Consider the following 23,736-nt stretch of genomic DNA (forward strand, 5'->3'; position numbering starts at 1 on the left):
ACGGACCTCGACTTCTTCGGCGGCGCCTCCCTCTCCTCCACCACGATCGTGACGTGCGAACGCGGTCTGTGCATCTTCCCGGCGCGGCCCCGGCCGTGGATGCTCACCCTCGGCAGAAACGTCCCTTTGCCAACCACCGCCTCGGCGACGAAGAGCTTATCGCGATCGAGATCGTGGTTGTTCGTCGCGTTCGCCGCGGCGCTGAGGATAACCTTCCTCACCACGTCGGCGTACTTCTTCGGCGACAGCGCGCACTGCACCAGAGCGTCCGACACGGAGCACCCTCGGATCACCCGCAGCACGTCGTTGAACTTCTTTGGCGATCCCTTAGCCTGGCGGAGGACCGCGCGCGCCACCCGCTCGCCGCCCGCGTCGGTGAGGCCGGTACCGAAGTCCGCTCGCGTCATACCGCGCGGAGCGGGTGCGCGCATCAGCGGGGACGGCTGCGCGACATCGGGGACGACAGTCGTCACGGCGTCGCTCGCTGGATCCCCGGGATCCTCATCACCCGCGCCGGAACCCTTCCTCCCGGCATCGTCGCCCGCCGCGCGCATGCTCGCGTCGCTTCCCCGCGCGAACCCCCGCGTCGCGTGAAGCACGCTCCACGTGCGCGTCATCTCGCGGGCGTTCGCGATCGAGGACGAACCCGCGTCGCGCTCGATGCCCGCCGTCGATCCCCGACAGCCCCCCCACCCCCGGGCGGCGATCATCGCGCCCCCGCCCGCCGCGGGAGAGCCCCGCAGCGACAGCCTCCCGAGCACCCTGACGCATCGTGAGAGCGCCGCCATGCCTTCCGCAGATCCTCGCGAGACTGAGCCCCGCCGATCCGACCTGCCCTGATCGTCACACGGCAACTGCTGCCGCGCGCTCGCTTGTGACGAGCAAACCCTCGAAGGCAGTTGCTGGGCTCACTCGCCAGCCAGACTGCGTCAGCAGTTTGTCAGCGCGCGGCGATGCAGGGGGAGGACCCGCCGCAGGGCGGGGGTATCCGAGTCGCGCTGGTCAAAGGGGGGCGCCAACGCGATGCATCGGCTCCACCGCCCGCCTCATACCCCGAGGATGGGCCCGAGGAGGAGCTGGACTTCGACTTTGGCGGCGACCTGGACGAGGCTGAGCGCGAGGCGGGGGATGTGCTCGTGGATGACTACGACGACGACGACGACGACGACGACGACGACGCGGGCGAGGACGGCGGGGACTGGCGCGAAGGAGGCGAGGACGGCAGCGCCGCTAACCCCGCGGCGGTCAGCGCATCGAACGTCGACCCCGGCGGCCCCGAACCCACCGCGGTCGCCCCGCCAAAGCGCGTCCACGATCCCAACTTTAAGAAGCTGTACGGCGTGATGGTGCCGATCGCGCTGCGGGACGGCGGCGACGACGCGGCGGTGCTGGAGTGGGCGATGGCCGACTGCAAGGACTGGGAGTACGAGCCCGACGAGGAGGAGGCGGCGATGATGCGGGAGCTCGAGCGCATGGAGAACGAGGACTTCGACCCGCTCGCCGACGGGGAGGAGATACCCGCGGAGGTGCCCCTGGTTCCGGGTGAAAACGAGGAGGACTACGCTAACCTCGACGGCGACGACGTCGAGGGCGACGACGACACGGCCGTCGACGACGACGAGGTCGACTTCGAGCCCTCACAGGAGGAGACGGAGATCCCGATGTCCGCCAGGCTCGACTTCCACTCGAAGCACTTCGACCCGCTGTTGGCGCTGAGGGCGGGGGTGCGCGGGGAGCTCAAGCCGCCGAGAAACGTGAGGCCGCTGGACTTTGTCGGCAAGTTCAGGCACCTCCTGCCCAAGCGCCACCCCGCGTGGGTGGACCCCAACAGACAGCGCAAGACGCGCACCGCGGAGTCCATAGCGGCGCAGGAGGCGGCCAAGGCGCGGGCGGAGCGTTTCAGGCAGAAGGCGGCGGAATTCGCCCGTCGCGACCCGGTTGTGGGCATCCTGGCTGACGAGTCCAGGGAGCGGGGAGGCCCCCTGTCCGTGCTGGTCAAGGCGTTCGACGAGGGACGGCGGATTCGCGTGGCGACGCGTCACCGCTCGGGGATTCGCGGCGTCGCCGTCGCGTACTTGAAGGCGTTCGACGTGTACATGAACATGGTGCTCCAGGACGTTCACGAGGCGTACACGGTGCGGCTGCGCCACTCGGTGGTGGACCCGAAACGACCGGGACGGACCAGGGTCAAGTACAAGCTGGAGCATAGACGCAGGCACATGAACCAGGTGTTCCTGCGGGGCGAGCAAGTCGTGACGATCGCCGTGGAGGAAGACGAGGACGACGAGGACGACGAGGACGACGACGAGGTCGATTCCGACGACGAGGACGACGAGGAGGAGAAACCCAGGAAAGGCAAGGTGAAGAAGGGGCGCGGGATCGACCCGGTGGAGGAGGTGGGCGCCGCGGACGACGACGAGCCCGATCAGCCGTCCAGGCTCGGGCTGGAGATCACCCGCGCGAGGGAGGCGAAGCAGGCGGCGCGACGGGGAATCGAACCCGGGACCTCACGATGGAACCCGCCGCCGCCGCCGCGACCGCCGCCGGGAAGACCACCGCCTCCTCCGAGACCGCCGCCTGGCGCGCCGGGGGCGAGACCGCCGCCGCCGCCCAGACCGCCGCCAGGGAGACCGCCTCCACCCAGACCGCCGCCCGGCAGACCGCCCGGGCGCTAGCTCTCTCCGAATAGACGTAGAAACGTTCGTGTTCAAACGCAAAGTGTGTGCGCGCGCTAAGAAGTCACAGGTCGCTAAGAGGTCACAGGTCGTCCTCGGGTTCGTCCTCGGTGGACTGCGACATCGTGTTCGGCGCAGGACCCGGGGCTGCGCCGAGTGTTTCTCCAGTCTCGTCCAAGTCCTCGGCATCCTTTGCCATGTTCGTCTCTATCCACTTGTACAGCGTCGAGCTCCCGAACCCGTACCCGCCCGGCAGTTCCCTGTAGTCCCTCGTTTGGACGGGCGGCTCCGGTCCCCAATGCCGAGGGAACCTCGACGGCCTCGGGTCGTCGACGTCCACGATCTTGGGGCGCACGGAGCCGCGCTTCCACGGCTCGTCGGGGTGTCGCGACCTGATGTATTCGTACCTGTCTCGTCTCTCCCCCGTGGATTCATCGAATAAAGGACTGCCGCCCGTGTACATCGTGTCCTTGGGATCCCCGAACCTGTTCAGACCCTCCCCCTTCAGCCACTCGTCGACCTCCGTCAGATCCTCGGTTTCCTGTTGCCGAGTTGGCATCGACCTCACCGCGTTGTCCACCTCCTCGGCGTGGGATGCGCTGGGTGCGATGAGCGCGATGAGCGACACAACGGCAAATATCACCGTCGCGGCGTTACTTCGCATGCGCCTATTGCGGTCGATACTCCAGGCGGCGCGCTCGCGCGCCCTCCGTCTGTGCCTCGGAACCTTTCGGCGGGGGCGTTCCGAGAAAATTTTGCGAAACCTGCGTTTTTTGGACCGTTGTAAACGCAGGTTTCGACACAGCGGCGCGCGCGGGATGGTGCTCGGCCCGCCGCCTCCCGTTCCCCCGCCGCCGCGGCGGCCACCGCCGCGGCCGAAGAACGAGGGTTCTGCCGAGTATGTCGCGCGGCAGGTCTCGGGGGCGCTCAGAGCAGCGGCACGGGGCAGGCGCCAGAGGCATCAGAAGCCCCGGGACGTCGTCCTGAAGGCGTTCGCCAGATTCTCCGAGGACGGGCGCGTGAGTCCCGCGGAGTTCGTCGCCGGATGCGAGCTCCTGGGTCTGACCGTGCCCATCGCCGACGCTCTCGCCGTGTTCATCACCGCACCGAGCGAGTTCGTGATGGAGAGCGACAGGGATAAGGAGAACGCGCGGGGTGGTGCCGACGATGCGATCGACGAAGAGGGCACCGAATCGGGAGCGGAGAAGCACGCCGACGACGTGCTGCTCCTCTACGCGCCGTGGATCGACGACGTCCTCGAGGCCCCCCCGCGGACACTAACGCGACCGCGCCAGTCGCCGCCGACGGCGCCGCGCGCGTCCACGTCGGGTCGAACCTCCCCGCCGGCGTCCAAGAAGACGTCCAACGAGACCGAGCGGGGGAAGAAAGCCGAGCCGCCGCCGCCGCCGCCGAGGATGGCCGGGTACGCCAAACCCGTCGCGCCGTCCCAGACGTTCCGCACGCGCAGGGGCCCGCTGACGGAGCACGACCCGCCCGTCAGAGACGGCGACGCGTTCGTGTACCCGCACTGTCGAACGCCGGTGTTTCCCCCCGACGGCTTTGACCGAACGCACGTCGCCAGGGGCGGGGTCCTCCCGGATTGCACGCTCGAGCTGGACCACGTGCACGGGTGCGGGCCCGGGCTCGTGGACCGAACCGCGCCCGTCCCGGTGTTCTGCGTCGCGCCCCGCGCGGGGGAGTCGCCGGACGGGAAAGCGAAAGCGAAAGCGCGCGATCCGGAACACACCCGGAAGGGACCCGGAATAGACCCGGAGACGGAGGAGTGCGTGTATTACGCCGCGGGCGTGTGCGTCGTTCAGACGCTGAGGGACCCGAGGGCCGTGCTCGCCGAGCGCGCGGCGGAGAACAGGGCGAGGGACGAGCTGGCGGCGCGGCGCAAGCGTCAGTACATGGCGGGCGTCGACATGGACCCGGTGCCTCCGAAGAGCTGGGAGCGGTCTCGGTGCCAGCGCCATTTCCGCGGCCACGTCGACGACGTGAGGTGTCTGACGGTGCACGAGGGGAGCAGGAGGTGCGCGAGCGGGGAGATGGGCGTCGAACCGAGGGCCATCGTGTGGCGCGTGGACGCCGAGGCGACCGAAGCTCCGCTCGCGGTGCTGAAACACCCGCGGGGCGCTCGCGCGGTGATTTGCGTCGGTTTCAACGCCGACTGCACGAGGCTCGTCACCGTGTGCGGCGACGACGGGCACACCGTGTCGATGTGGGACTGGCACGCCGGTCCGCTTCTCAACGCGTCGCTGCCCGGGGGAACCAGGGCGGGTCACAAGCTGTGGCAGGCGCGGGGGTACCAGAGCACGCCACCCGCGGTTCGCGGCGCGATGTTCACGCCGGATCGGACAAACAAGGACGTCCTGATCACTTTCGGTTCGAAGCACATCAAGTTTTGGACACCGCCGCCGCGCGAACCCAGGCCGCCGGGCGGGGTGGGGGACGTCGAGGCGGATCGAGCCTACCAGAAACTGCCGTGGCGCGCGAGGGGCGGCCAGTGGGTACCCAACGCGACAGTCGAGGACGTCCTATGCGCTGTATTCCTCCCCTGGGTCAGGGTCAGGGCCGAGGAAGTTGACGAGGAAGAGGATACGGATGACGACGCTTCGAGCGTCAGGTCCGGTCCACCCGGCGAGGATAACCTCGTTCGTGGCGTTAATCTGGTCACCGGATCCCCGAAGGGTAGGATCATGTTCTGGGAGAAGGGCGACGGCGTCGTTCCGGTGACAATCGTCCCTGGAAGCGACTGGCACAAAGCTGGGGTCAGCGCGCTCGCCCTCTCATCCGACAACAGACTGCTGCTCTCGGGCGACAAGGGAGGGGGCGTCATGTGCTGGGCGGTAAACACCAGCTACGCGACGATCGTCGCGCCTCTCGGCGGTATGTTCCTGGTCGAGAACCCGCCAAAGCCCCTGCCGCCGACGCCGCCGCCGTCGGTTTCGGCGTCTGAGGTGTGGCTGGAGGGAGACGACGAGTACCCCGGCCCCGGATGGGAGTACGAGGGAGAGCCGTCGCGATGGCTGGAGAGCTATCCGGACATTCGCGGCGCGTGCTGGTCGCCGAGCGGCAGGTACGCGCTCGTCACCACGGCGCAGGGCAGTGTGTGGCGCATCCTGATCGACCCGAAGCTCACGGAGGGCGAAGAGACGGAATCCGAAGAGACGGAGGATGAGGATAAACCGGTGGAGAAGCTGACCGAGCTCGCGATTGCGCGGCTCGAGTACGCCGCGGCGGTGAAGGAGAACGCCAAACAGCCCGTGGTGTCGGTCCTGATCCGGGGGCACGATTCGAGCCTCAACGCACTCGCGTGGTGGCAGGGCGGGAAGTTTGCCAGCTCGGGGACTCAGGCTATGTATGCTACCGGCGCCGGCAGTGGACGAACGGTGATTTGGAACGCGTGGACCCGGACGGAGCTCGCCGCGTTCGACGCGGGCGGTCCCGTGCGTTCGCTCGCGTTTTCACCCGACGGCCACCATCTCGCGGTCGGACTGGATAAAGGCACGGTAAACGTGTTCGGCGTACTGGCGTGGAAACAGCCGGATCCGGATTACCTCTCCACGGGTGACGCGTGGTTTAACATCGAAGTTCGGTTCCTGTACGCGTGCGTCGGCAGCCTCAAGGCGAGCGTCGGTGCGCTTGGCTACTCCCCCGACGGCAGGTGGCTCGCCGCGGGAGACCAACTCGGCGGTCTGGAGCTCTACAGGACCAAGGCTAAGCCCGGCGACGAGGAACTGCGACCGGCGTATTCTCGCAGGGCCAAGTGCTCGGGTCACTCATCCGCGGTGCTTCACGTGGACTGGACCGAGTGCAGCAGGTGCGTGCGCAGCGGGAGCACGTCGTACGAACTGCTGTATCACCTCGTGCCCAGCGGCCAGCTGCTGCCGAGGGCCCCGCGGTACGGCGTGGACTCGCGCGAGCCGACGAGGAAAAAAGAAAAGAAAAAGAAGGACGAGGACGACGATTCCGCGTCGGAAGAAGAGCCGGTGGACCCCACGCACGATGCGCACGCGTTGCTCGAAGGATACGAGAGTGATGACGACGGCAGAGGCGGTTGGCACACGTGGACGTCGCCCCTCGGTTTCGAGGTGATGGGCGTATGGCAGGAGGGTCAGGACGGAACCGACGTCAACGAGGTTTGGCGATCCGTGGACGGCAAGAGGCTATTCTCCGCGGATGACTCCGGTCAGGTTCGCGTCGTCAACTACCCGTGCGTGCTCGCCAGAGCGCCGTCTCACAGTCACCGCGCGCACTCGTCGCACGTCACCGCCGCGCGAGGATCGTGGTGCGACGCGTGGGTCGCGAGCAGCGGCGGTCGAGACTGCTGCGTCATGCAGTGGCGCGTGGTGCCGGCGCCCACGCCGACGGACCGGATGGAGGGATACTTCGAGACGCCCAGGCACCCGGGGTTGGTCGGCGGCGTGGGAAGCGGCGTGACGGGCTTCGACCTCACGGACATCGACGCCGGGGTGGTCAATCTTCGCGTCGTGGACCGACCCACCGCGCGAATCGTCAGAGGTAAGAAAACATCGGCGAAGAAAACATCAAACGCGAGGGTCGCCGGCGCCGAGGACGACGAAGACGACGGCGACGACGGCATATGGAACGCCAAGCGCGAGGACGACATCGCGGAGATGGACGAACCCGTCGACTTGCTCGCGGACGCCGAGGCTGTGGTCCCGGTGCACAAGCTCAAGGCTGACGCGAAGGTTGCGCGCTACGCGGCTGAGTTTGTCAAGTCCGCCCCGCCGGGGCCGACGAAGATGTGGGCCACGCGCGAGGAGGTGGCCGAGCGCAGGAGGCGGCTCGAGACGGAGCTGAGGAAGCTCGGTAAGGAGCGGCAGGCGAGTTCGATCGGCGGGGGACCCGCGGCGGGGCGTGTCGAGTGGGGAGTACCGGTGATCAGGGGCGGGGAGATTCCCGAGCAGCCGAGGCGCGAACCGAGGATCAAGTTCGGACCGTATCAATCCGAGCGGCCGCTCCTTTCGCACCAGAAGCCGTTCTACTACCCTCCGGAACATGTGTCAGACGCGGGGACCTTCTCCGATGCGGGCGACGACGCTTAGGCGTAGAACGACGGAATCGGATTTTAATTAATCAACGATCAAACACTACACCCGCGAGCATACCCGCGAGTCCGGCGACCATCCCGCCAATGGCCACCCGATCCCACCACCTGGGAGGCCACTCGTCCCCCGCGAGGCTCGCGGCGCCGTCGGAACCCACGCGCACGTCGCATTTTGACACGTCATCATCCGGGTCGGTCTCGACCGATTTCATCACGCGCCCGCCGGCCACCACGTCCTCGATGTCCTTGAGCTCCCCTCCTCCACCACCACCTCCTCCTCCTCCTTCCTCGTTGCACGCGTCGCAAGGCGTCTTTAGAGGCGGCCAAGGCTCCCCGATTCTCTTTGCCTCCGCCGCCGCCGCGGCTTCGTGTTCGTCGGGTCGCATGCCCATGGATCCCCGCCAAAGCCGCGGGATGACCTCGCCGCGCATCACCGTGCGCTCCAGCACCGCGGGAATCTCAGCCGCGGTGACGTATCCGTACCAGACGCCCTTAGTCTCCCCCGCGTCCTCGACCTTCGCCGCCAAACCCTTCTCGGGGACGAAGAGGAGGAGATTTCCGGCGTACTTGTGCCCGCCGGTGTGGCTGCACCCCCGCACCGCGACGGCGTCGTCCGCGATGTCGAGGCGCTTCAACTCGTCGCGTATGGATTCGATGAGCGCGGGGCCGCAGACGCCGCACCTCGCGTCGCGCTTCATGTGCGTGCACACGAAGAGGTGCGCGCGGTGCGAGAGAGCCTCGCCGGCGTCATCGCTGGATACGATCGCGCGCCTGACAAAGTCGGCCACCACGGCCGGGTCGTTGACGGCGTCGGCGCCGAGCCTGTGCCTGCGCATCTGCGGAAACATGATCACGTCGCCAGCCTCGTCCCCCGTCGCTCCCCTCGCGCCCGTCTCAGAGAGGTTCAGCTTCACCTTGCCCACCGCGGAGGTTCCCGGCTTGAACTGGTGAACGCCGCTCTTGTGCTCCCCCGCGGCGGTCTTGATGGCGTCGTGGAGCGTCTTCGCGGCGTCGCCCTCGGCGTCGAACTCCTCGCCGGGCCACGCGTCCGCATCGCCGTGCACGAGGAACGCGTGACAATCGAAGTGTTTCACGGTCCCGACGAGGCTCTCGGACCCAACCTCTTCGCGGTGGTAGCCCACGTACTTGTTCGTCTCGGGATTCTTGTCCATCGCGGCCGCGACGGCGAGCCTGGGTTTGGGCGGGTTGAGACGCGGTCTGCGACGAGCGTGACGACGTGTGCCTGCGACGATGAGCTGCGTGTACACTCGATGCACAAGCAGCTTGCTCATGAAGCGGGTGGAAGCGGAGGAGTGTCCCTCGTCAATGGATCCGGTAGGTTTCGGGGGCTGCTTCTCGAGGGGCATCCAAAATTGCGTCAGGTCGTTCGCGGGAAAATTCGCGGCCGAGTCGTGGGTGGGTGGGTTCATACCGCGCGGCGCGAGGAGCCCGGGCACCTGACTCGGGTTCTCGCTCTTCGCGGGAGGGACCCATGGATCAGGTAGAGTCCTTCCGCGGGGTTGCGGGCTCTGGGTCCGTCGAAGGCGACGACATCCCCGACGAGGTTCTAGACGAACGGATTAACGAACTCGTCGCGGGTTGGGCAGGCTCGCTGTTCGGCGGCAACAGCGGCCAAGCCACGCGCGCGCCCCAGGACTTCCTCACGTGGCAGGATCTCAGGGCGTTCGACCTCCTGCCGGGGATCGCGGAGTCGTTCTTGGAGATTCTGATCATAGTCTGGCTCGCGCTGACGGTCTGGTGCTGGGCGGGGGGAGCGGCGCGGCGGGTGAAGCACGCGCACGGCCGAAAAGGTTTCCTCACGCAAATCACCGAATGGGAGGGGTCGCACGACCCGGTCGTGGCGGCTGCGTTGGCGCCGATTCAGGCGGCGTGGCTTCTCATGGCCATGCCCGTGCACGCGGTCGTGTGGGGGCTCATGAGAATCTTCGGGACCGTGTGGGCGGTGGTGCAGTTCTTGGTCGTCGGCGTCCAGGGAATTATCGGTTCCGACGAGGACTGGCTCGACAACGCAAAGGCGCGGGAGAGCGACGAGGCGCCGGTCGCGAGCAAGAAGAAGAAGCCGAAAAAGCAGAAGACGATCGCGAAGCAAAGGTCGGTGGACGACGAGGAGCCCGTGGACGTCGAGGAGGTGGGCACGGCGGCGGAGGTACGAGACATGGACCCCCGACGGTCGGCGGCGACGGTGAGCGAGGAGGAGTACATGCTCCGCAAGATGCAGGAGGAGGAGGAGGAGGAGGCGGCGAGGATGCACGCCGCCGTTCGCATGCGCGAGCGTCGCGAGTTCGAGTTCGTGGAAAAGATCGAGCGCAAGAGCAGCCTAGAGAAGGAAAGGGCGAGGTCCAAAGAAGCGACGGACCCGCCCAAGCCCGCGAAGAAGGAGAAGAAGCCGAGGCCCGCGCCGGTGATCGTGCCCCCTCAACCCCGCCTCAACGGCGGCGGCGGCCACACGGTGTTGACGTCCCCGACGAAGGGACTGCCCCCGTTGCCGCGCGGACCCCCGCCCGCCAACCAGCCCAAGAGGTGGGACGGTAGGCCCGGGACCCGACCGCCGCTCCCCGCGGGTCCGCCGCCGACAAACAACATGTTCGCGGCGCTGACGCCGATGTCGCCCACGGCGAATGGAGGCGGTGGGAGCCGCTCGTCGCTCGATCACCACCCCCATGGACTCGATTGGAACGAGGAGAAGGAGAAGCGGCGTCAGGACGAGCTGGTGAACAGCATGCTCGAGTCGTTGACGTCCACAGCTGTGACGGCGCCGCCCGGGTACGGCGGACGCAGCCACAGCCAGTCGACGACGCCGACGGGGGCGGCCGCGTCGTTCGGGGGTTCGATGTGGTCGCCGAGCGGAGCGGGGGGGTCCGACGGGGGTTTCTCGCTGTTCAGCGGCGGCAGCAACCCGACGTCGCCGACGGCGGGAGAGTTGAACCGAAGGAGGAATCGTCTAAGCCATTGAATCGAATCGAATCAGATCGTTTACAAGTGATTTTCGCGCCAACTCTCGCCAACTCTCAATACTCACCAAAGTTTTGGTGCCCCGTCGATTTGGCGTGCTCCACGGCCTCCTTCTCGCCCACCAGACCCTTCTGGCACACCAGGCACCGCAAGGTAAAGTTCGCGGTGTCGGTGAATTGCCTCGCCGCGTGCGCCTCGGCGACGACTCTCCGCGCCTTTGCATCCGCCGCGTCAGCCTCAGGCCCGGTGGACGGGACGATGGTGATGTCCATGTCCGGAGGTGCACCCTCGTAGGTGAGCGCCATGGCGTCGTAGTGGAGGCCGTCGTATAGGAGCATCACGCGCTCGGAGTATCCCTCGCCAGTGCCGTAAACGTCGCACCTCTGCGTCTGGATGTCGTACGCGGCGATCTCCTTGCGATGGTGCTTGGCGAGTATGCTCAGCTCCACCGCGCCGCCCCAGTGCTGCGAGTCCATGATCCACGCGCAGTACTCCGCGTTTGGCTTTCCAAGGAAGCCCTCGGTGTACGTGAACGTATCCCCGGCGACGGCGTCGGCGATGACCCTTCGCAGCCGCGGCGCCTCTTTCAGCGACCGCGACGTCACGTACCCCACCGCGTTGAAGAGGCACGAGTTATCGCTATCGATGACCCTCCTGACCGCGACGGTCCCGTCGTCCTGGTAGGATGGCGCGGACGGCGCGGACGGCGCGGACGGGCTGGACATGATCATGTCGTCTCCCGCGTCGGTCCAGTCGCCGTCGATCCTGGGCATTTTATTGGTCCTGTTCGCGTTGGCTTCTTCCATTGACGCGGCGATGGCCATCATGAGCGCGTGGTCCTCGTCGCCCTCCAACGGGATGTCCGCCGATGCCCCGCGGTTCGGTCCGGAATCCTCGGGCGGGGTGGACGCGATTATCTCGGCGTCGTCGTCGGAAATGATGATCTCACCCTCCGCGGGGGGCTCCGCAGCCTCGAGCTCGGGGATGGGTTCGGGCGCGGCGAGCTCCAGCTCGTTGACGGTGATGAGCTCACCCTGCGCGATGCCCGCGGAGGAGCACGTGTCGTCGCCGCCCGCGGTGACCTTCTTGGGCGGGAAGCCCGCGAGGAGTTCCTGCGCTGGGACGACCACGCCCGCCTTCTCGGCGATGAGGGCCTTCAGGTCGCCGATGGTGGCATCCGCGTCGATCTCGACGGTGTGCTGACCCGACGGCGCCCTAACCCTGAGTCTCATCTTCGAATGTTTTTCGGTGCCCACCCACGACTGCTTCTCGGTCACCCTCTCCCCTCGTGCCCCGTCTCTCGAGAACGACGACGGACGGCTGGTCGTCTTCGCGCCTAAGCCTTGAACGATGCCGCGATGTCGATATAGGCGTTCGCTCTTATGAGGCGCGGACGCGAGGCGCTGATCCTCTCAGATCCAGGAGAGAAACACCGCCGCGACCGCTGGTCTCCCTCGATCGACAGAGACAGAGTCGAGATCCAGTCTGTGGCACACCGAATAACAACCGCCACCGCCACCGCCAGTCCGCGACGCGGGAACGTCCACCGATCAACCCGCGCGCCGTTGACTCTTTCACGAGCTCGCCAGTGACGCCGTCTCGCGCGCGAGATGCTTCGTCGCGCGGCGTCCGCCCTCGGCCCGCGGCTGCGACTCGCGGAACTCGGAGCGCCCTCGCGTTTCGGCCAAATCGATGGGCAAATCCAAACGCCCATCTTCCCCTCTCTGCACGCCCGCGGGTTCGAATCGACCGGACCCGCACGGAAAGGAAATGACGTCGACGTCGACGACGACGCCGACGCCGCCGAGCGGAGGAAGCGAGCGGAGGAGGCGGCGGCGAAGAGCGTCAACAGGTTCAGCAGCCCGCTCTTCTCCCACGTGGAGCTCGAGAAAGATGACCCTGAGCGGACGGTGCCTCGGTGGGCTAACGTCCTGTTCGTGGCGGCGGTGGCGGGGGTGTTCGGGTACTTCGCGCGGTACGCGTACACGAACGAGACGCGACGCGCGGAGCGGGTGGCGAACGAGAGGCGCGATCGGGAGACGCGCGCGAGGCTCGCCGTGGAGGCTGGAGCGCTGCGAGACTCGAGGAGAAATTTCGCCGACGACGATGTGGACCCGTTCGAGGGACTGTCGCCGGATGAGATCGAGAAGCTGGCGGCGGGTGGGGAGGGAGAGGGGGGCGGGTGAGCGGGAGACGCGGGTGAACGCGCGCGGGGGATGGGGAAGCTAGCCGTGGGCGTCGTCATTAATCATTAAGGAGTCTACGACGAAGGTCGCGAACTAAATCATCACTTCTGTTGACATCTTCTCAGCGCACCGCGGTCCCTTTTTGTGGACAGATCTTTGGGGCGCACCGCCGGTAGATCCCGCACGGAGTTCCATGTCGAATCCGAAAAACCAGGCGATTCAGCTCGCTCAGCTCTCCCCGCAGCAGCTGAAGGTGCGCGTCCTTCCCCGCGTCCCGTCCCCGCACGCGCCGCGACCCTCCGTGCTCCGCCGTGGAAAGTTCAAACGGAGCGTCGCCATCTTCCCGATCGCGCCGCGCGCGTTCCAACCTCCCGTCTGACCGTACCGCCGTCCGTTCCCGCGTGCCGCATCCCCGCAGCAAATGGGCGAGCAGATCGAGGAGGAGATCCAGCAGCTGACGCAGAACCTCGATCAGCTGACGAAGGCGGCGAATAGGTACCACACCAGCGGACGCGCCCTGGAGGCGTTCAAGGACGAGACGGAGGGCAAGGAGATGCTCGTGCCCCTGACCAGCTCGCTTTACGTGCCGGGAACCCTCGGGTCGACGGAAAAGGTGCTGCTGGACATCGGCACGGGGTACTTCGTGGAGAAAACCCCGGAGGACGGCGTGGACTACTGCAAGAGGAAGGTGAACCTGGTCAAGGAGAACATGGACAAGATCCTCGAGTTCATCAAGCAGAGGCAAAGCCAGGCTGCGCAGGTCAACCAGGTGTTCAGCGCGAAGGTGCAGCAGATGCAGGAGCAGCAGAGGCTGGCGGAGGCCCAGGGCGTCTGATCGGGTCGCGAGTAGCCCACGTCGACGCGTATTGAACCGATTCAACCGAGTGTACCTACTGTGTTTTCCCACTGATCCTAACCGCGTGAGACGCGCTACTCTTACGTATCCGTCGTCGCCTTCTCGGGCGGGGGCTCCGGCCATGGCATCGCCTCGTCGGTCCTGTGGAACAGCGCGAGGAACTCCGTGTTGCCCTCCTTTGCCCCCTTGATCGGCGAGACCGTGTGACGCACGTACTCCCATCCCATCGTTCCCGCCCCCTCGATCACCTTCGCGATCACCTCCTCGTGCACCTTGACATCGCGCACCACCCCTTTGGCGCCGATCTGGGCCCGCCGCGCCTCAAACTGCGGCTTGACCAGCACCACCAGTCTCCCCTCCGGTCTCGTCGCCGCCGCCACCGCCGGCAGCACCTTCAACACGGAGATGAACGACAGGTCCAGGACGGCCAGGTCGCACAGCTCGGGCAGCGGTCGTAGGTACCGCAGGTTTGTTCGTTCCATCACGACGACTCTCGGGTCGGTTCGAATGCGCTCGTGCACCTGACCGTACCCGACGTCCACGCCGTACACGCGGTGCGCGCCCCTCTGTAAAAGGCAGTCCGTGAACCCTCCGGTGCTCAAGCCGGAGTCCAAGGCGACGAGGCCGTCCGGGTCGATCTCGAACTCGTCCAGCGCCTTCTCCAGCTTGAGACCGCCCCGGCACACGTACTTGGGCTGCTCGGCGGTTATCACAATCTTGACGTCCGGGCGGAGTTTGGTGCCAGCCTTGGTGACGGGCTGCCCGTTGACGAGCACCTTGCCCTGGGCGATCCACGACTGGACCACGTTACGCGAGTACTCCGGGTACTCCGCGATGGTGAGCTCGTCCAGCCGAGCCTTGGCGCCGGGCTTCTTCGTCGGCTCGGATGCCCCATCCTGGGCAACCACGGAGGAGGACGCGCGAACCGAGAGCGACGGTGACGGGAGATGGATGACGGGGCGAGCGGACCAGCGGGCGAGCGCGGGAGGCGACCACCTCGCCGCCCAGTGTTGCACGGCCGCGCACGCGCTCATCCTCGCGAGGTTCATGCCTTTGCGCGTCCTCCGAGTGGAAAGTGGCGCCCCGCCACAGCCCGCCTGAAAAAGTGCTGGCGCGCGGCTGGGGAATTTTAAGGGTAAGGGTTTCGAGCCGCCGCCCGCCACACTCCACGCGCGCCGACACGCGCCGGCGTGAACGAAACGATGTCGTCCGCGATCATCCGGGTGGGTCATGAGGCGGCCGCGGCTCGCGCGGTTCGCGCTTCGGCGGCGTCGTCCTCCTCCTCGGGAGCGATGAGGAACGGCACCGCCGCCGCCGCCCGCGTCGCCGCGAAGAACGCTCGCGGTCGCCGAGGCAACGCGCACGTCGCCCGCGTGGCGCGCCCGCGCGAGGAGCCCGGAGCGATCAGCGAGGAGGAGGCGCAGTACAGGGAGATGCTGCGCGTGACGAAGGAGTGGATGGCGTACGACCCGGACGAGCTCCCGGAGAACTACCCAGCCCCGTGGGAGACGCACGTCAAGAACCTCATGGAGAACGGCCCATGGCCGTGCTGGGACCCGGAGATGGACGAGAGCGACTTCGAGGATCCGCCCGAGTTCATCCCGTTCAAGGAGACGCCCGGGCCGTACAGCAGGTTCGATGATAACGCCAAGATATTCAAGGCGGAGCAGCGGAAGGAGCGCGCGGAGCTCACGCGGCAGAAGCAGGCTGAGCTTCGCAAGCGGCCGCACATGAGCATGGATGAGGACATTCGCCTCAAGAACATCCCGAGCTGCGACGAGACCGGATGGACGCACAAGAAGATTCTCAACCTCATCAACTACCCGGACGACGTGGCAGCCAAGATGGAGGAGCACAGCGTGCACATCTACGACCCGCGCTGGCCCATCGACAACAGCTGGATCCCGCCCCCGGAGCCCGACACCTGGACGTTCCTCAAGGAGATTGGCCGAGGAACCGACGAGCCGGAGGAGGACGTCAAGCTTCGCGCCAGGATCGCCGCCAAGAACGGGATCATCCAGAGGTTCGACGACGAGGAAGAGGCTGACGCGTTCGAGTACCTCGCGGGTGCATCCGAGGAGAAGCTGCAGAGGGCGGTGGACATCGGAGAGGAGGACCAGGACGACGACGACGGATTCAGGACGCCGGGACGCATCACCGACGACTAACTTTTACTAAAAAAATCCCCCCGGGCTCCCGAGTTGTAACATCATCGTTCATTCATCTCATCCGAGTCGTAACATCATCGTTCATTCGTCTCATTCGACGTCACGCTCCCTCCCTCTTCGCGCGCATCGCCTCGCGCCTGGCGTCGGCGAAGGACTTGTGAAGCACGCCATCCGGAGAGAAGAACACGGCGTCAACCACGGACGAACCCACGCGACGCCGAAGCTCCACCAGCCACCCGCCCTGTATCTCGTCTATCGGCGCGAACCGCTCCCTTCGCGAGGCGTGCTCGTCGGGAACACCCGCGATGGGGCCCCGGGGGTACAGAACCTCGACACCCGGGCCCGGGTTGGCGGCTGACCCGCTCGAGCCGTCGCGCTCGCCGACACAGCTGGCGTCTCTTCTCGCGACGATCTTCGCTCGCGCCATCTTAGCCTCGCCGTCGCCGCCCGGGACGGCTCCAGCGAGCGCGCCCTCGAGATCCCTCATCGCGTACGCGCCCACGTTCCCCCTCCCAGTCTCGGCGTCCCCCCCCGAACCACCCGACGCGGACGCGCCCCTCGTCGTCTCCTGGAACGTCTCCGAGACGCCGCCCTCCATGACCGCCATGGTGACCACCTCCAGCTGAACCGAGGTATCCTTCGCGAACTTGTCCAGGGTCCTGTACACGCTCGGGTCCGCGGTGCACACGATCTCACACGCTGTCTGTTCCTCGATCGTGGCGCACTCGCCCAGTAACATGTCCAGCGTGGGTTTGATGTGCTCCGAGTCGGGCACCGTGAATCGGAACCGCATCGCCGCGCGTTTGATTGGAAACACCTTTTGGAGTCTGGGCAGCGCCGCGAGCGCCTGCTGCTTGGCGCTCTTCGTGGGGTCCACCTGGAAGTGAACCTCGCGCAGCGCGCGTTCGATCATGCCCGGCGGGTACGGACGGTTTGTTTCGGGGTTCACGCACTTGTCCACGAGGACGTTCACCGCGTCCCGGAAGATGTTGTCGAAGGTGTTCTTCCGCTCCTTGTCGCTCACCTGCACCTCGCCCGTCTCCAGGATGAGCTTGGCGACCACCTTCTCGTCGGCGCTGCCGAACGCCTTGAGCAGGTCCTCCTCCTTGGCGAAGATTCCCTTCGAGACGTTGTTGTAAATCTGGGTGGTTTGCAGGACGTTGTCGATGTCCTTCTCGAAGCCGTCCCGCCACGCACCCACCGTGTTCTTGTAGCACGCGATCTCGAAGCGCACGCCGTGCTTCTTGAGGCGAACCACCGCGATGTTGGTCAGCTTCTTGATGCCGGTGGGCAGCGCGAGCTGCGTCTTCATGGGACGGCCGCTCATGGCGACAGGCGGATCGTCCGGGGAAGGAGCGCGCGGCTGGTTGTAACTCGCCCCTTTGCGACAGAAAGGAGTGACTCGGCCGCCGAGAAAAATGCTTGTACCGCTCACGTTTGCTTTGACGGCGGGAGCGGCCGGGACACAACGGAGAGCGTTCGAGATGACCGGCACGGACGTCTCGGGGTGTAAGGCGTCCACCAGCGGGAGGGACTGGAGCTGGGTCCCGTACCCGGAGGGTCATCGAAAGCGGCGTGGATTCATAGCCAACTATCTAGATGCCGTAAAAGACCGAGAGAGCGCGGCCGGCGCCGTCTACTCTCCCAGCGTCACAAAGGCTCTCGACGGCGAGGCGTTCGCTGAGCTCCGCCGCGGAGCCACGGTGCGCTTCGATCCGAGCGATCATGACTTATCAGACGCCTTCCTGGATTTGATAGATACTTCCGGGCTGGTCGGCGGCGACGACGACGCGGGGGGCGTCGACCTCGCCACGATTCACGAGCGCCTGCCCGATTTCGACAGGGGCAAGAGCCACCTCGAGGATAAGGCGAGGCTTCTCGCGCCGCTCGCTCGACCGGGACCGCGACGCGATAGGTTCCAGAACGCTTACGACCGGCTCATGCTCGAGGTTGTGGCGCCGCACTTCGCGCGCACGATGCCCGCCGAGACGAAACTCCTCTACGCGTCGTTCCCGTGCGTGCGGATCCAGCAGCCGTGCGACTTTCACACCATAAGGGCGCACGTGGACACCATGTACCTGCACCCGCACGGGTCCCTGAACGCGTGGCTGCCGCTGACGACGACGAGAGGCGCGAACACCCTGCACGTGGAGTCAACGCCGGGACGAGAAGACTTCGCGCCCGTCGAGCTGTCCTACGGCGAGTTGGCCATCTTCGACGGCGCTCGGTGTTCGCACTTCACCGTGGCCAACACGTCGGACAGGACGCGGGTGTCGCTGGACTTCAGGGTCGTTCCCGCGTGCGCGTACGACCCGTGCGCGGTCATCTCGAGGGTCAAGGGCACGGGTTCGCAGTGCTACAACGTCGGCGGGTATTACTCCGTGGCGGAAAAAATTGGACAGAGTTGGCACAAGACCGTCGCGGGGACGCCGTCGGTTCGGCACGGTTTCCCGCACACAAACCCGGAGACGGTGGAGGAATGACTCGATGCACTGTAAGGGCGTCGCGACGTGCGTGCGAGTAGACGATAGGGTTAGGATGGTATGTACACGCGTGTGTGCTGCGGTGGACGGCGTGTGTGCCGACCTCGCCGAGTCTCCCGGGCCGAAACTCCTCGAGCGGCGTCACGCGGAGAGCATGAGCCTGAACTCCTCGTATTCCATCTCCCCGGAGCCGTCCGCGTCGACCTCGTTGAACGCCGCCTCGAGGTCCCCGCTCTCGAGGTTACCCGCGGCCCACTCGTACAGGCTCTGCATGTACCCGTCCCCGCTCGGGCACTCCGGCAGCGACGCGAACGCCTTGAGCTCCTCCAGCGAAATCGTCCCCGAGCCATCCGCGTCGTATTCGGCGAGCCACGCGTGCCACAAGTTTCGCAGCGTCCTCTCAAACTCCGCGCTCTCCTTCTCCTCAGCCTCCACGTCCGCCAAGCTGACGTTCCACCGGCACTGCGGGTGGAACCCGACGTACTGCGCGCCGCCCAGGCTCTCCCTGGTGTGTTCGCCGGCGACGACGACGACCCTTCCGGAGAAATCTTCCCCTTTTGCCGCTTCATCTTCGCCCGCCGCTTGGGCTTGGTTGTCCGCCACGCCGCGAAGCTCCCCCTGGTGCCAGTACCCGTCCGCGGGCTTCGGGCCCTCGGTGGACATGTCGAACCCGAGCCCGTGTTCGCCGAGCCGGCACACGCCGGACGCGTCGACGGCGTCCGAGGGCACCGGCCCCAGCCCGAGCGTCGCGACGCCGGGCGGGCACCGCGTCCAGTCGAGCTTGGCCCTGTCCGTCGGTCCCACGCCCACGATCGCGGGTGGGATCGCATCGAACGCGTCCGATCGCGTCAGTAGGTTCTTCCAGCACAGGCGCAGCACCGCGTGGTTCGCGTTGAGGACGTCCACGTCCACGTCGTCGACGGTGTACCTCAGCGACCCGTCGGGGTTGCGGGGCGGTTTTGAACCCTTGCGTCTGAACGACTCGCGGTACTCGCCGAGGGGATCGGCGATCGGGGCGAGGCCGCACGCCGCCGCGACGACGCCCAGGGACGCGACGTACATCTCCGAGGTGTCGAACATCCTGGTGTTTGCGTACGATTTGACGACGCTGAACGCGAGCGCGGGGTTCTGTTCGAGGAGCGCGGCGACGTTTCTCTCGACGGTATCCGAGAGCTGCCTGGCGCCCAGCGCCTTGACGTAGTCGGAGAGGAGCATGGCGCACTCGTCGTCGGTCTCGTCGGCGGTGACCTCTACCGCGATGTCGTCGCCAGCCTTGTTGCTCCGCGCGAACCACTCGATGGCGCTCCACGATGATTCCACCATGTCCTCGTGTTCGCTCAACGCGGCTCTGCAGCGCTTGCCGACCACCCTGGCGAGGAGCCTCGGGCCCTCAAGCTCGGCCCGGGTGCCCTTCCAGGTCTTGCCGCCGGTCTGCTCCTTGTGCTTGGCGAGGCAAATCTGGAAAAGCTTCTGGAGCGCGCCGTGGTCCAGGCGGCCGTACGCGAGCTCCTGATGGATCCTGTCGGAACGGAGAGCGGGGAGATGTAGGGGGGGTGCGTGGCGCGTCAGGATTTAACAATCGGACACTCGGTACTCTGACTCGGATTCCGGGAGCCGGAGGGCGCGGGGACGCACCACGCGCGACTGAGCGCCTGGCTCGCGGCTGCGAAATCTCCGTTGAGCCAGTACTGGGGCAGCACGGTGACGTGCAGCAGGAGATACGGGGTGATCGCGAGGGTGCGGGGCTTGTGGGACTCGTCGAAGAGCCCGTCGAGCGCGTCGATCCAGAGGTGCGACCAGCCCTCGGAGGGCGTGTTCAGCACGGAGAAGGGCGCGGCGCCGCTCACGTGCTCCATCTCCCCGGCCGGGTCGTTCGCATCGCAGTCCACGGTGACGATATTATCGGCGCGGTAGCTCAGCACCCTGGCGCGCTCGATGGAGACCAGCTCATCGTAAGTTCTGCGCGGCGAGAGGGGGAAGGGCATCGGTCAGGCTCGCACGGGACCAAAATGGAAAGCGGTGGAAGCCGCATGCGCGCTGAATCGTTGGGCGCCGGGGACGCGCGGAAGGACGGGATCACTCACATCGCGGTCAGAAAGTGATCCCTGAGCGGGGATGATGCGACCGCCTCGGTCCATCCGGGATGCTTGAGCGCCTCGCTCAGCGGAACCGAGGATCCGGCGTCCCTCGGGTTGGCGGTCACGACGCGCAAAATTTGGCTGCTGCTGATCGCGATGGGGGTCTTGGCCTGGGGAGGGTCCTCGGCTGCGTCGTCCGCCATGGTGGTCGACTCGATGATATCGCCTGGGGTAGGGGTGCTATTCGCGGATCACGGGACGTGTCGCCTCGCGAGGTCGCGGTTCTCTGTACGCGTAAGGTTACGATTCCGCGACGAAATACTGACTGCGGTACCTATTCTTCACGGACAGGACGATTTCTGTTCGACATGTGATGGAAGAAAGGTCACAACTCCAGCCGCACCGCCAGCACCGCGGTGTCGTCCTTGGACTTCCTCCGCCTCGCGTGCGCCACCAGAGTCTCCGCCGCCGCCGCCGGGTTGACCCCGATCCTCCTCCGCCCGGACCCGTCCTTCCCTTGGTCCTCACCGCTCGACGCCTTCCCGGCGACCCCCATCGCGTGCTCGGCGGAGCACACGTCCCAGAGCCCATCCGTGGCGAGCACCGCGACGTCCCACCCGTCGCCCGTCGACACCTCCACGGGCGGTGACACGTCGGGCGTCGCGATGATCCCGACCCTTTCGCGCTTCAGGAACGAGTCGCCGAGGGTGCGGGTCAGCGCGAGGCCGTGCAGCCTGCGAGCGCCGCGCGGGAGCTTGATCCCGTGCCTCGAGCGCAATCGCTCGCGCTCCTCCGGCGACGTCACCCGGTGCTCCTTGGTCAGAAACTTGGCGCCGCGGCCGGAACCCGGGTTCTTGGCGCGCCCGAACGCCACGTGGCAGTCGCCCGCGTTCGCCGTCTGCACGTACAGCGACCCGGTGCTCGGTTCACGCCACGCGAGCATCACCGTCGCGGCGCAACCCTCGTACTCGCACGACATCGCCGCGTCGCACTCGGCAAACGCCTCGGATAAAACGCGCTCGCATCCCCGCGCCGAGGGCGTCCTACCCCCCAAGAGCCTCGCCACGGCCGCGGGCAGGGACTGCTTGGCGCGAACCGCCGCCTCGTGGCCGCCGTGTCCGTCGAACACCGCGAAGAGCGCAACCTGCGAGTGGCCGCGAAGCGGGCACTCCGCGAGGACGCGATCTTCCATCCTCGGCGGCTTGCCCGGGGACGATCGCGACGCGCTTCGCAGCGCGATGGGGGGTTCACCGCCGCTGACCGCGCTGTGGGAGGTTGGAGTCACGCCCACGTGCACGGTGGGGGAGTCGGTGCGTTCCCCCAGCCGAACCCTGTCGCCGTCCCGCAGAGGGAACCAGCGCCTGGGCCTGAGCGCCTCGGCGTTGAGAAACGTCCCGTTCGTCGACCCAAGATCCGCGACGCGCCACTCCCCGACGTCCCCGCCCTCCTCCGCCACCTCGGAGTCGAACCAGAACCACCTCGCCTCCGCGTGGAAGCTGGACACCTCGCCGTTGGGCAGCTGCAGGTCGTTATCGGGAAGCCGACCGATCGTCGCCGACTCGACGCCGGGCGGAGCGCCAAAGGAACTTCCCCACGCGCTTCCGGAGAGAACCTCCAGACGAAGCGTGGCGGGGAGGCCGCTGGGGCGCCAAGGGTCCCCGTCGACATCATCCACCGCCCCGACAAACGTGGTGTCCGCCTTGACTTGGCCTTCGTCTTCATCGAGCTCGTCGATTCGAAGCCGCCGGCGCGCGGGTCGGTGCGTCAGCGCCTCGCGTTCGCTCGCGCCCGTCTCGAAACCCGAATCCTCGTCGGCGTCCGGACCGTTCCCCGGACCGTTCTCGACGCCCCGTCCGGACGCGGTCGGCGTCGCGTCGCTCGCACCGGCGCGACCGCGCGGCCAGTCGGTCGCGGGGGTATCCGGCGACCTCGCGTCCGACGAACGACGCCCGACGCCGTCGAAGACATCCGTCGAGCTCGAGCTCAGCCGCGAGTTGCCGGGACCCCGCGAGCTCGATCGCGACCCGGCGGGGGAGTTCACCGCGGACTCGAACCCCGACTCGCTGCCCGTGCCGTCGTCGTCGTCCCCTGCCGCCGTCGTGTTCCTGCTCCTGGACCTGCTGTGCGGTCGAGACAGCTGTGCGGGCGTCGACGTGGCGGATGGCGTGGACGCGTTCGGCGACGGCGAGACGGGCTCGCGACGATGCCGCGGCCTGGGTGTCCCGCGCGGGGAGTCGAAATCGTGGGACGCCCGCGCGTCCGTGTTTCGCATGGGGGGCGTGCGGGCGTATACGGAGTTACGCGAGTCGCGCGAGCCGCCCCGCCAACCGCCGTGCGGGCTCTCCCGCCGCGGCTTTCTCGGCGAGAGGGACTCGGTGATTGACCGAGCAAGCTCCGCCGATCGCTTCGCCGCGGCGCGAACGTGCGCGAGCTGCTCCGCCTCCTCGTCGTCGGTGAATCCCCCGTCTGTATCGTCGCCCATCGCTATCGCCATGTTGGCCATGGCGAGCGCGTCCTCGGCGTAATCGTCCGGGTGCATCGATCGACGCCTTCGACCGGCCGAACCGAGGTACGCTGGACTCGCGCTCGGGCCCGGCGATCGCGGGGATCGCGCAAAGGAGAAGCTCCCCGCGTTAGAGCCGAAGGACCTCCGAGGCGGGCTCAGCGCGGCCACCTTGACGGCCATGCCCGCGAGACGTCGCGACTCGCCGTTGCTGCCCTCCATGGCGAGCGCCATCGCGACCTCGTCGAGCGCCGCGGCGGCAACCTCCTCGTCTCGCGCGATTTGCTTTTGGCCGTCGTCGTACTCGCCGGAGAGCCAGCGCGGGTCGTTCTCGACGTCCTCGGCGTTCGCGTGCCTGTCCGCCACGCCGAGCTCGCGGGCGCGTCGGGCCATCGGCGACGCCCCGAGGGACGCCCCGAGGGACGCTCCGCCGTCGTCCGCGCCTCCCCCTCGGAGGGAATTGTGTCCTCGCTTGAGCTGGGAGCGCAGCTCCTTGAGCTTGGCGTCCCTGCGCTTGCGCGTCTTGATCCTCCGCTTAGCAGCGACGAGGCCCCCGACGATCCTGGTGGCGATGATGTCGTCGATGACCACGCGCTTGGTCACCTGGACGGCCTTGGTGACGGTGAACCACACGGCGACGCGCTGCAGGAACGGCGCCACGTCCTCGCGCCTCTTGGGCATCGCCTCCTGCACGAAGTCCGAGATCAAATTCAAAACCATGGTGGACCGAGCGACGCCGG

General features: G+C 67.0%; 15 protein-coding genes across 15 annotated transcripts; 7 read left to right on the forward strand and 8 right to left on the reverse strand.

Moving 5' to 3' along the window:
- Positions 1–32: 32 nt before the first annotated feature.
- On the reverse strand, positions 33–350 carry MICPUN_74471 (predicted protein; the record flags this gene model as incomplete). The annotated part of the gene is made up of 1 exon (XM_002501772.1): positions 33–350. A coding segment is annotated over one exon (318 nt), but the record flags the coding sequence as incomplete, so codon positions are not given.
- Positions 351–953: 603 nt separating this feature from the next.
- On the forward strand, positions 954–2,675 carry MICPUN_57959 (predicted protein; the record flags this gene model as incomplete). Its single annotated transcript, XM_002501382.1, has 1 exon — positions 954–2,675. The coding sequence occupies one exon, from the start codon at positions 954–956 to the stop codon at positions 2,673–2,675; it is 1,722 nt and encodes a 573-aa protein (XP_002501428.1).
- Positions 2,676–2,686: 11 nt separating this feature from the next.
- Positions 2,687–3,339, reverse strand: MICPUN_57960 (predicted protein; the record flags this gene model as incomplete). The annotated part of the gene is made up of 1 exon (XM_002501773.1): positions 2,687–3,339. One exon carries the CDS (start codon positions 3,337–3,339, stop codon positions 2,758–2,760), a length of 582 nt encoding a protein of 193 aa, XP_002501819.1. The 3' UTR covers positions 2,687–2,757.
- A 154-nt stretch (positions 3,340–3,493) lies between these two features.
- On the forward strand, positions 3,494–7,747 carry MICPUN_100113 (predicted protein; the record flags this gene model as incomplete). Its single annotated transcript, XM_002501383.1, has 1 exon — positions 3,494–7,747. One exon carries the CDS (start codon positions 3,494–3,496, stop codon positions 7,745–7,747), a length of 4,254 nt encoding a protein of 1,417 aa, XP_002501429.1.
- A 31-nt stretch (positions 7,748–7,778) lies between these two features.
- On the reverse strand, positions 7,779–9,179 carry MICPUN_57962 (predicted protein; the record flags this gene model as incomplete). Its single annotated transcript, XM_002501774.1, has 1 exon — positions 7,779–9,179. One exon carries the CDS (start codon positions 9,177–9,179, stop codon positions 7,779–7,781), a length of 1,401 nt encoding a protein of 466 aa, XP_002501820.1.
- A 62-nt stretch (positions 9,180–9,241) lies between these two features.
- On the forward strand, positions 9,242–10,723 carry MICPUN_57963 (predicted protein; the record flags this gene model as incomplete). Its single annotated transcript, XM_002501384.1, has 1 exon — positions 9,242–10,723. The coding sequence occupies one exon, from the start codon at positions 9,242–9,244 to the stop codon at positions 10,721–10,723; it is 1,482 nt and encodes a 493-aa protein (XP_002501430.1).
- A 55-nt stretch (positions 10,724–10,778) lies between these two features.
- On the reverse strand, positions 10,779–11,447 carry MICPUN_81100 (predicted protein; the record flags this gene model as incomplete). Its single annotated transcript, XM_002501775.1, has 1 exon — positions 10,779–11,447. One exon carries the CDS (start codon positions 11,445–11,447, stop codon positions 10,779–10,781), a length of 669 nt encoding a protein of 222 aa, XP_002501821.1.
- An 885-nt stretch (positions 11,448–12,332) lies between these two features.
- MICPUN_57965 (predicted protein) lies at positions 12,333–12,908 on the forward strand (the record flags this gene model as incomplete). The annotated part of the gene is made up of 1 exon (XM_002501385.1): positions 12,333–12,908. One exon carries the CDS (start codon positions 12,333–12,335, stop codon positions 12,906–12,908), a length of 576 nt encoding a protein of 191 aa, XP_002501431.1.
- Positions 12,909–13,070: 162 nt separating this feature from the next.
- On the forward strand, positions 13,071–13,810 carry MICPUN_90559 (predicted protein). Its single transcript, XM_002501386.1, has 2 exons — positions 13,071–13,161; positions 13,327–13,810. The coding sequence occupies exons 1-2, from the start codon at positions 13,102–13,104 to the stop codon at positions 13,741–13,743; spliced, it is 477 nt and encodes a 158-aa protein (XP_002501432.1). The 5' UTR covers positions 13,071–13,101; the 3' UTR covers positions 13,744–13,810.
- A 94-nt stretch (positions 13,811–13,904) lies between these two features.
- Positions 13,905–14,642, reverse strand: MICPUN_71072 (predicted protein; the record flags this gene model as incomplete). The annotated part of the gene is made up of 1 exon (XM_002501776.1): positions 13,905–14,642. A coding segment is annotated over one exon (738 nt), but the record flags the coding sequence as incomplete, so codon positions are not given.
- A 324-nt stretch (positions 14,643–14,966) lies between these two features.
- Positions 14,967–15,932, forward strand: MICPUN_57968 (predicted protein; the record flags this gene model as incomplete). Its single annotated transcript, XM_002501387.1, has 1 exon — positions 14,967–15,932. One exon carries the CDS (start codon positions 14,967–14,969, stop codon positions 15,930–15,932), a length of 966 nt encoding a protein of 321 aa, XP_002501433.1.
- A 769-nt stretch (positions 15,933–16,701) lies between these two features.
- MICPUN_81292 (predicted protein) lies at positions 16,702–17,244 on the reverse strand (the record flags this gene model as incomplete). The annotated part of the gene is made up of 1 exon (XM_002501777.1): positions 16,702–17,244. A coding segment is annotated over one exon (543 nt), but the record flags the coding sequence as incomplete, so codon positions are not given.
- A 172-nt stretch (positions 17,245–17,416) lies between these two features.
- MICPUN_57970 (predicted protein) lies at positions 17,417–18,415 on the forward strand (the record flags this gene model as incomplete). The annotated part of the gene is made up of 1 exon (XM_002501388.1): positions 17,417–18,415. The coding sequence occupies one exon, from the start codon at positions 17,417–17,419 to the stop codon at positions 18,413–18,415; it is 999 nt and encodes a 332-aa protein (XP_002501434.1).
- Positions 18,416–18,556: 141 nt separating this feature from the next.
- MICPUN_57971 (predicted protein) lies at positions 18,557–20,696 on the reverse strand (the record flags this gene model as incomplete). The annotated part of the gene is made up of 3 exons (XM_002501778.1): positions 18,557–19,934; positions 20,051–20,374; positions 20,500–20,696. The coding sequence occupies 3 exons, from the start codon at positions 20,694–20,696 to the stop codon at positions 18,557–18,559; spliced, it is 1,899 nt and encodes a 632-aa protein (XP_002501824.1).
- Positions 20,697–20,878: 182 nt separating this feature from the next.
- MICPUN_57972 (predicted protein) lies at positions 20,879–23,716 on the reverse strand (the record flags this gene model as incomplete). The annotated part of the gene is made up of 1 exon (XM_002501779.1): positions 20,879–23,716. One exon carries the CDS (start codon positions 23,714–23,716, stop codon positions 20,879–20,881), a length of 2,838 nt encoding a protein of 945 aa, XP_002501825.1.
- Positions 23,717–23,736: the final 20 nt, after the last annotated feature.

This window comes from Micromonas commoda, chromosome 4, assembly GCF_000090985.2.
Source record: "Micromonas commoda chromosome 4, complete sequence".
In the NCBI taxonomy this organism is placed as follows: Eukaryota; Viridiplantae; Chlorophyta; class Mamiellophyceae; order Mamiellales; family Mamiellaceae; genus Micromonas; species Micromonas commoda.

Bases quoted from the DNA above. Each gene is read 5' to 3' on its own strand.
- MICPUN_90559 (XM_002501386.1), top strand. From the start codon at position 13,102: ATGTCGAATCCGAAAAACCAGGCGATTCAGCTCGCTCAGCTCTCCCCG. The intron at 13,162-13,326 runs GTGCGCGTCCTT...GCATCCCCGCAG, and splicing joins TCTCCCCGCAGCAGCTGAAG to CAAATGGGCGAGCAGATCGA.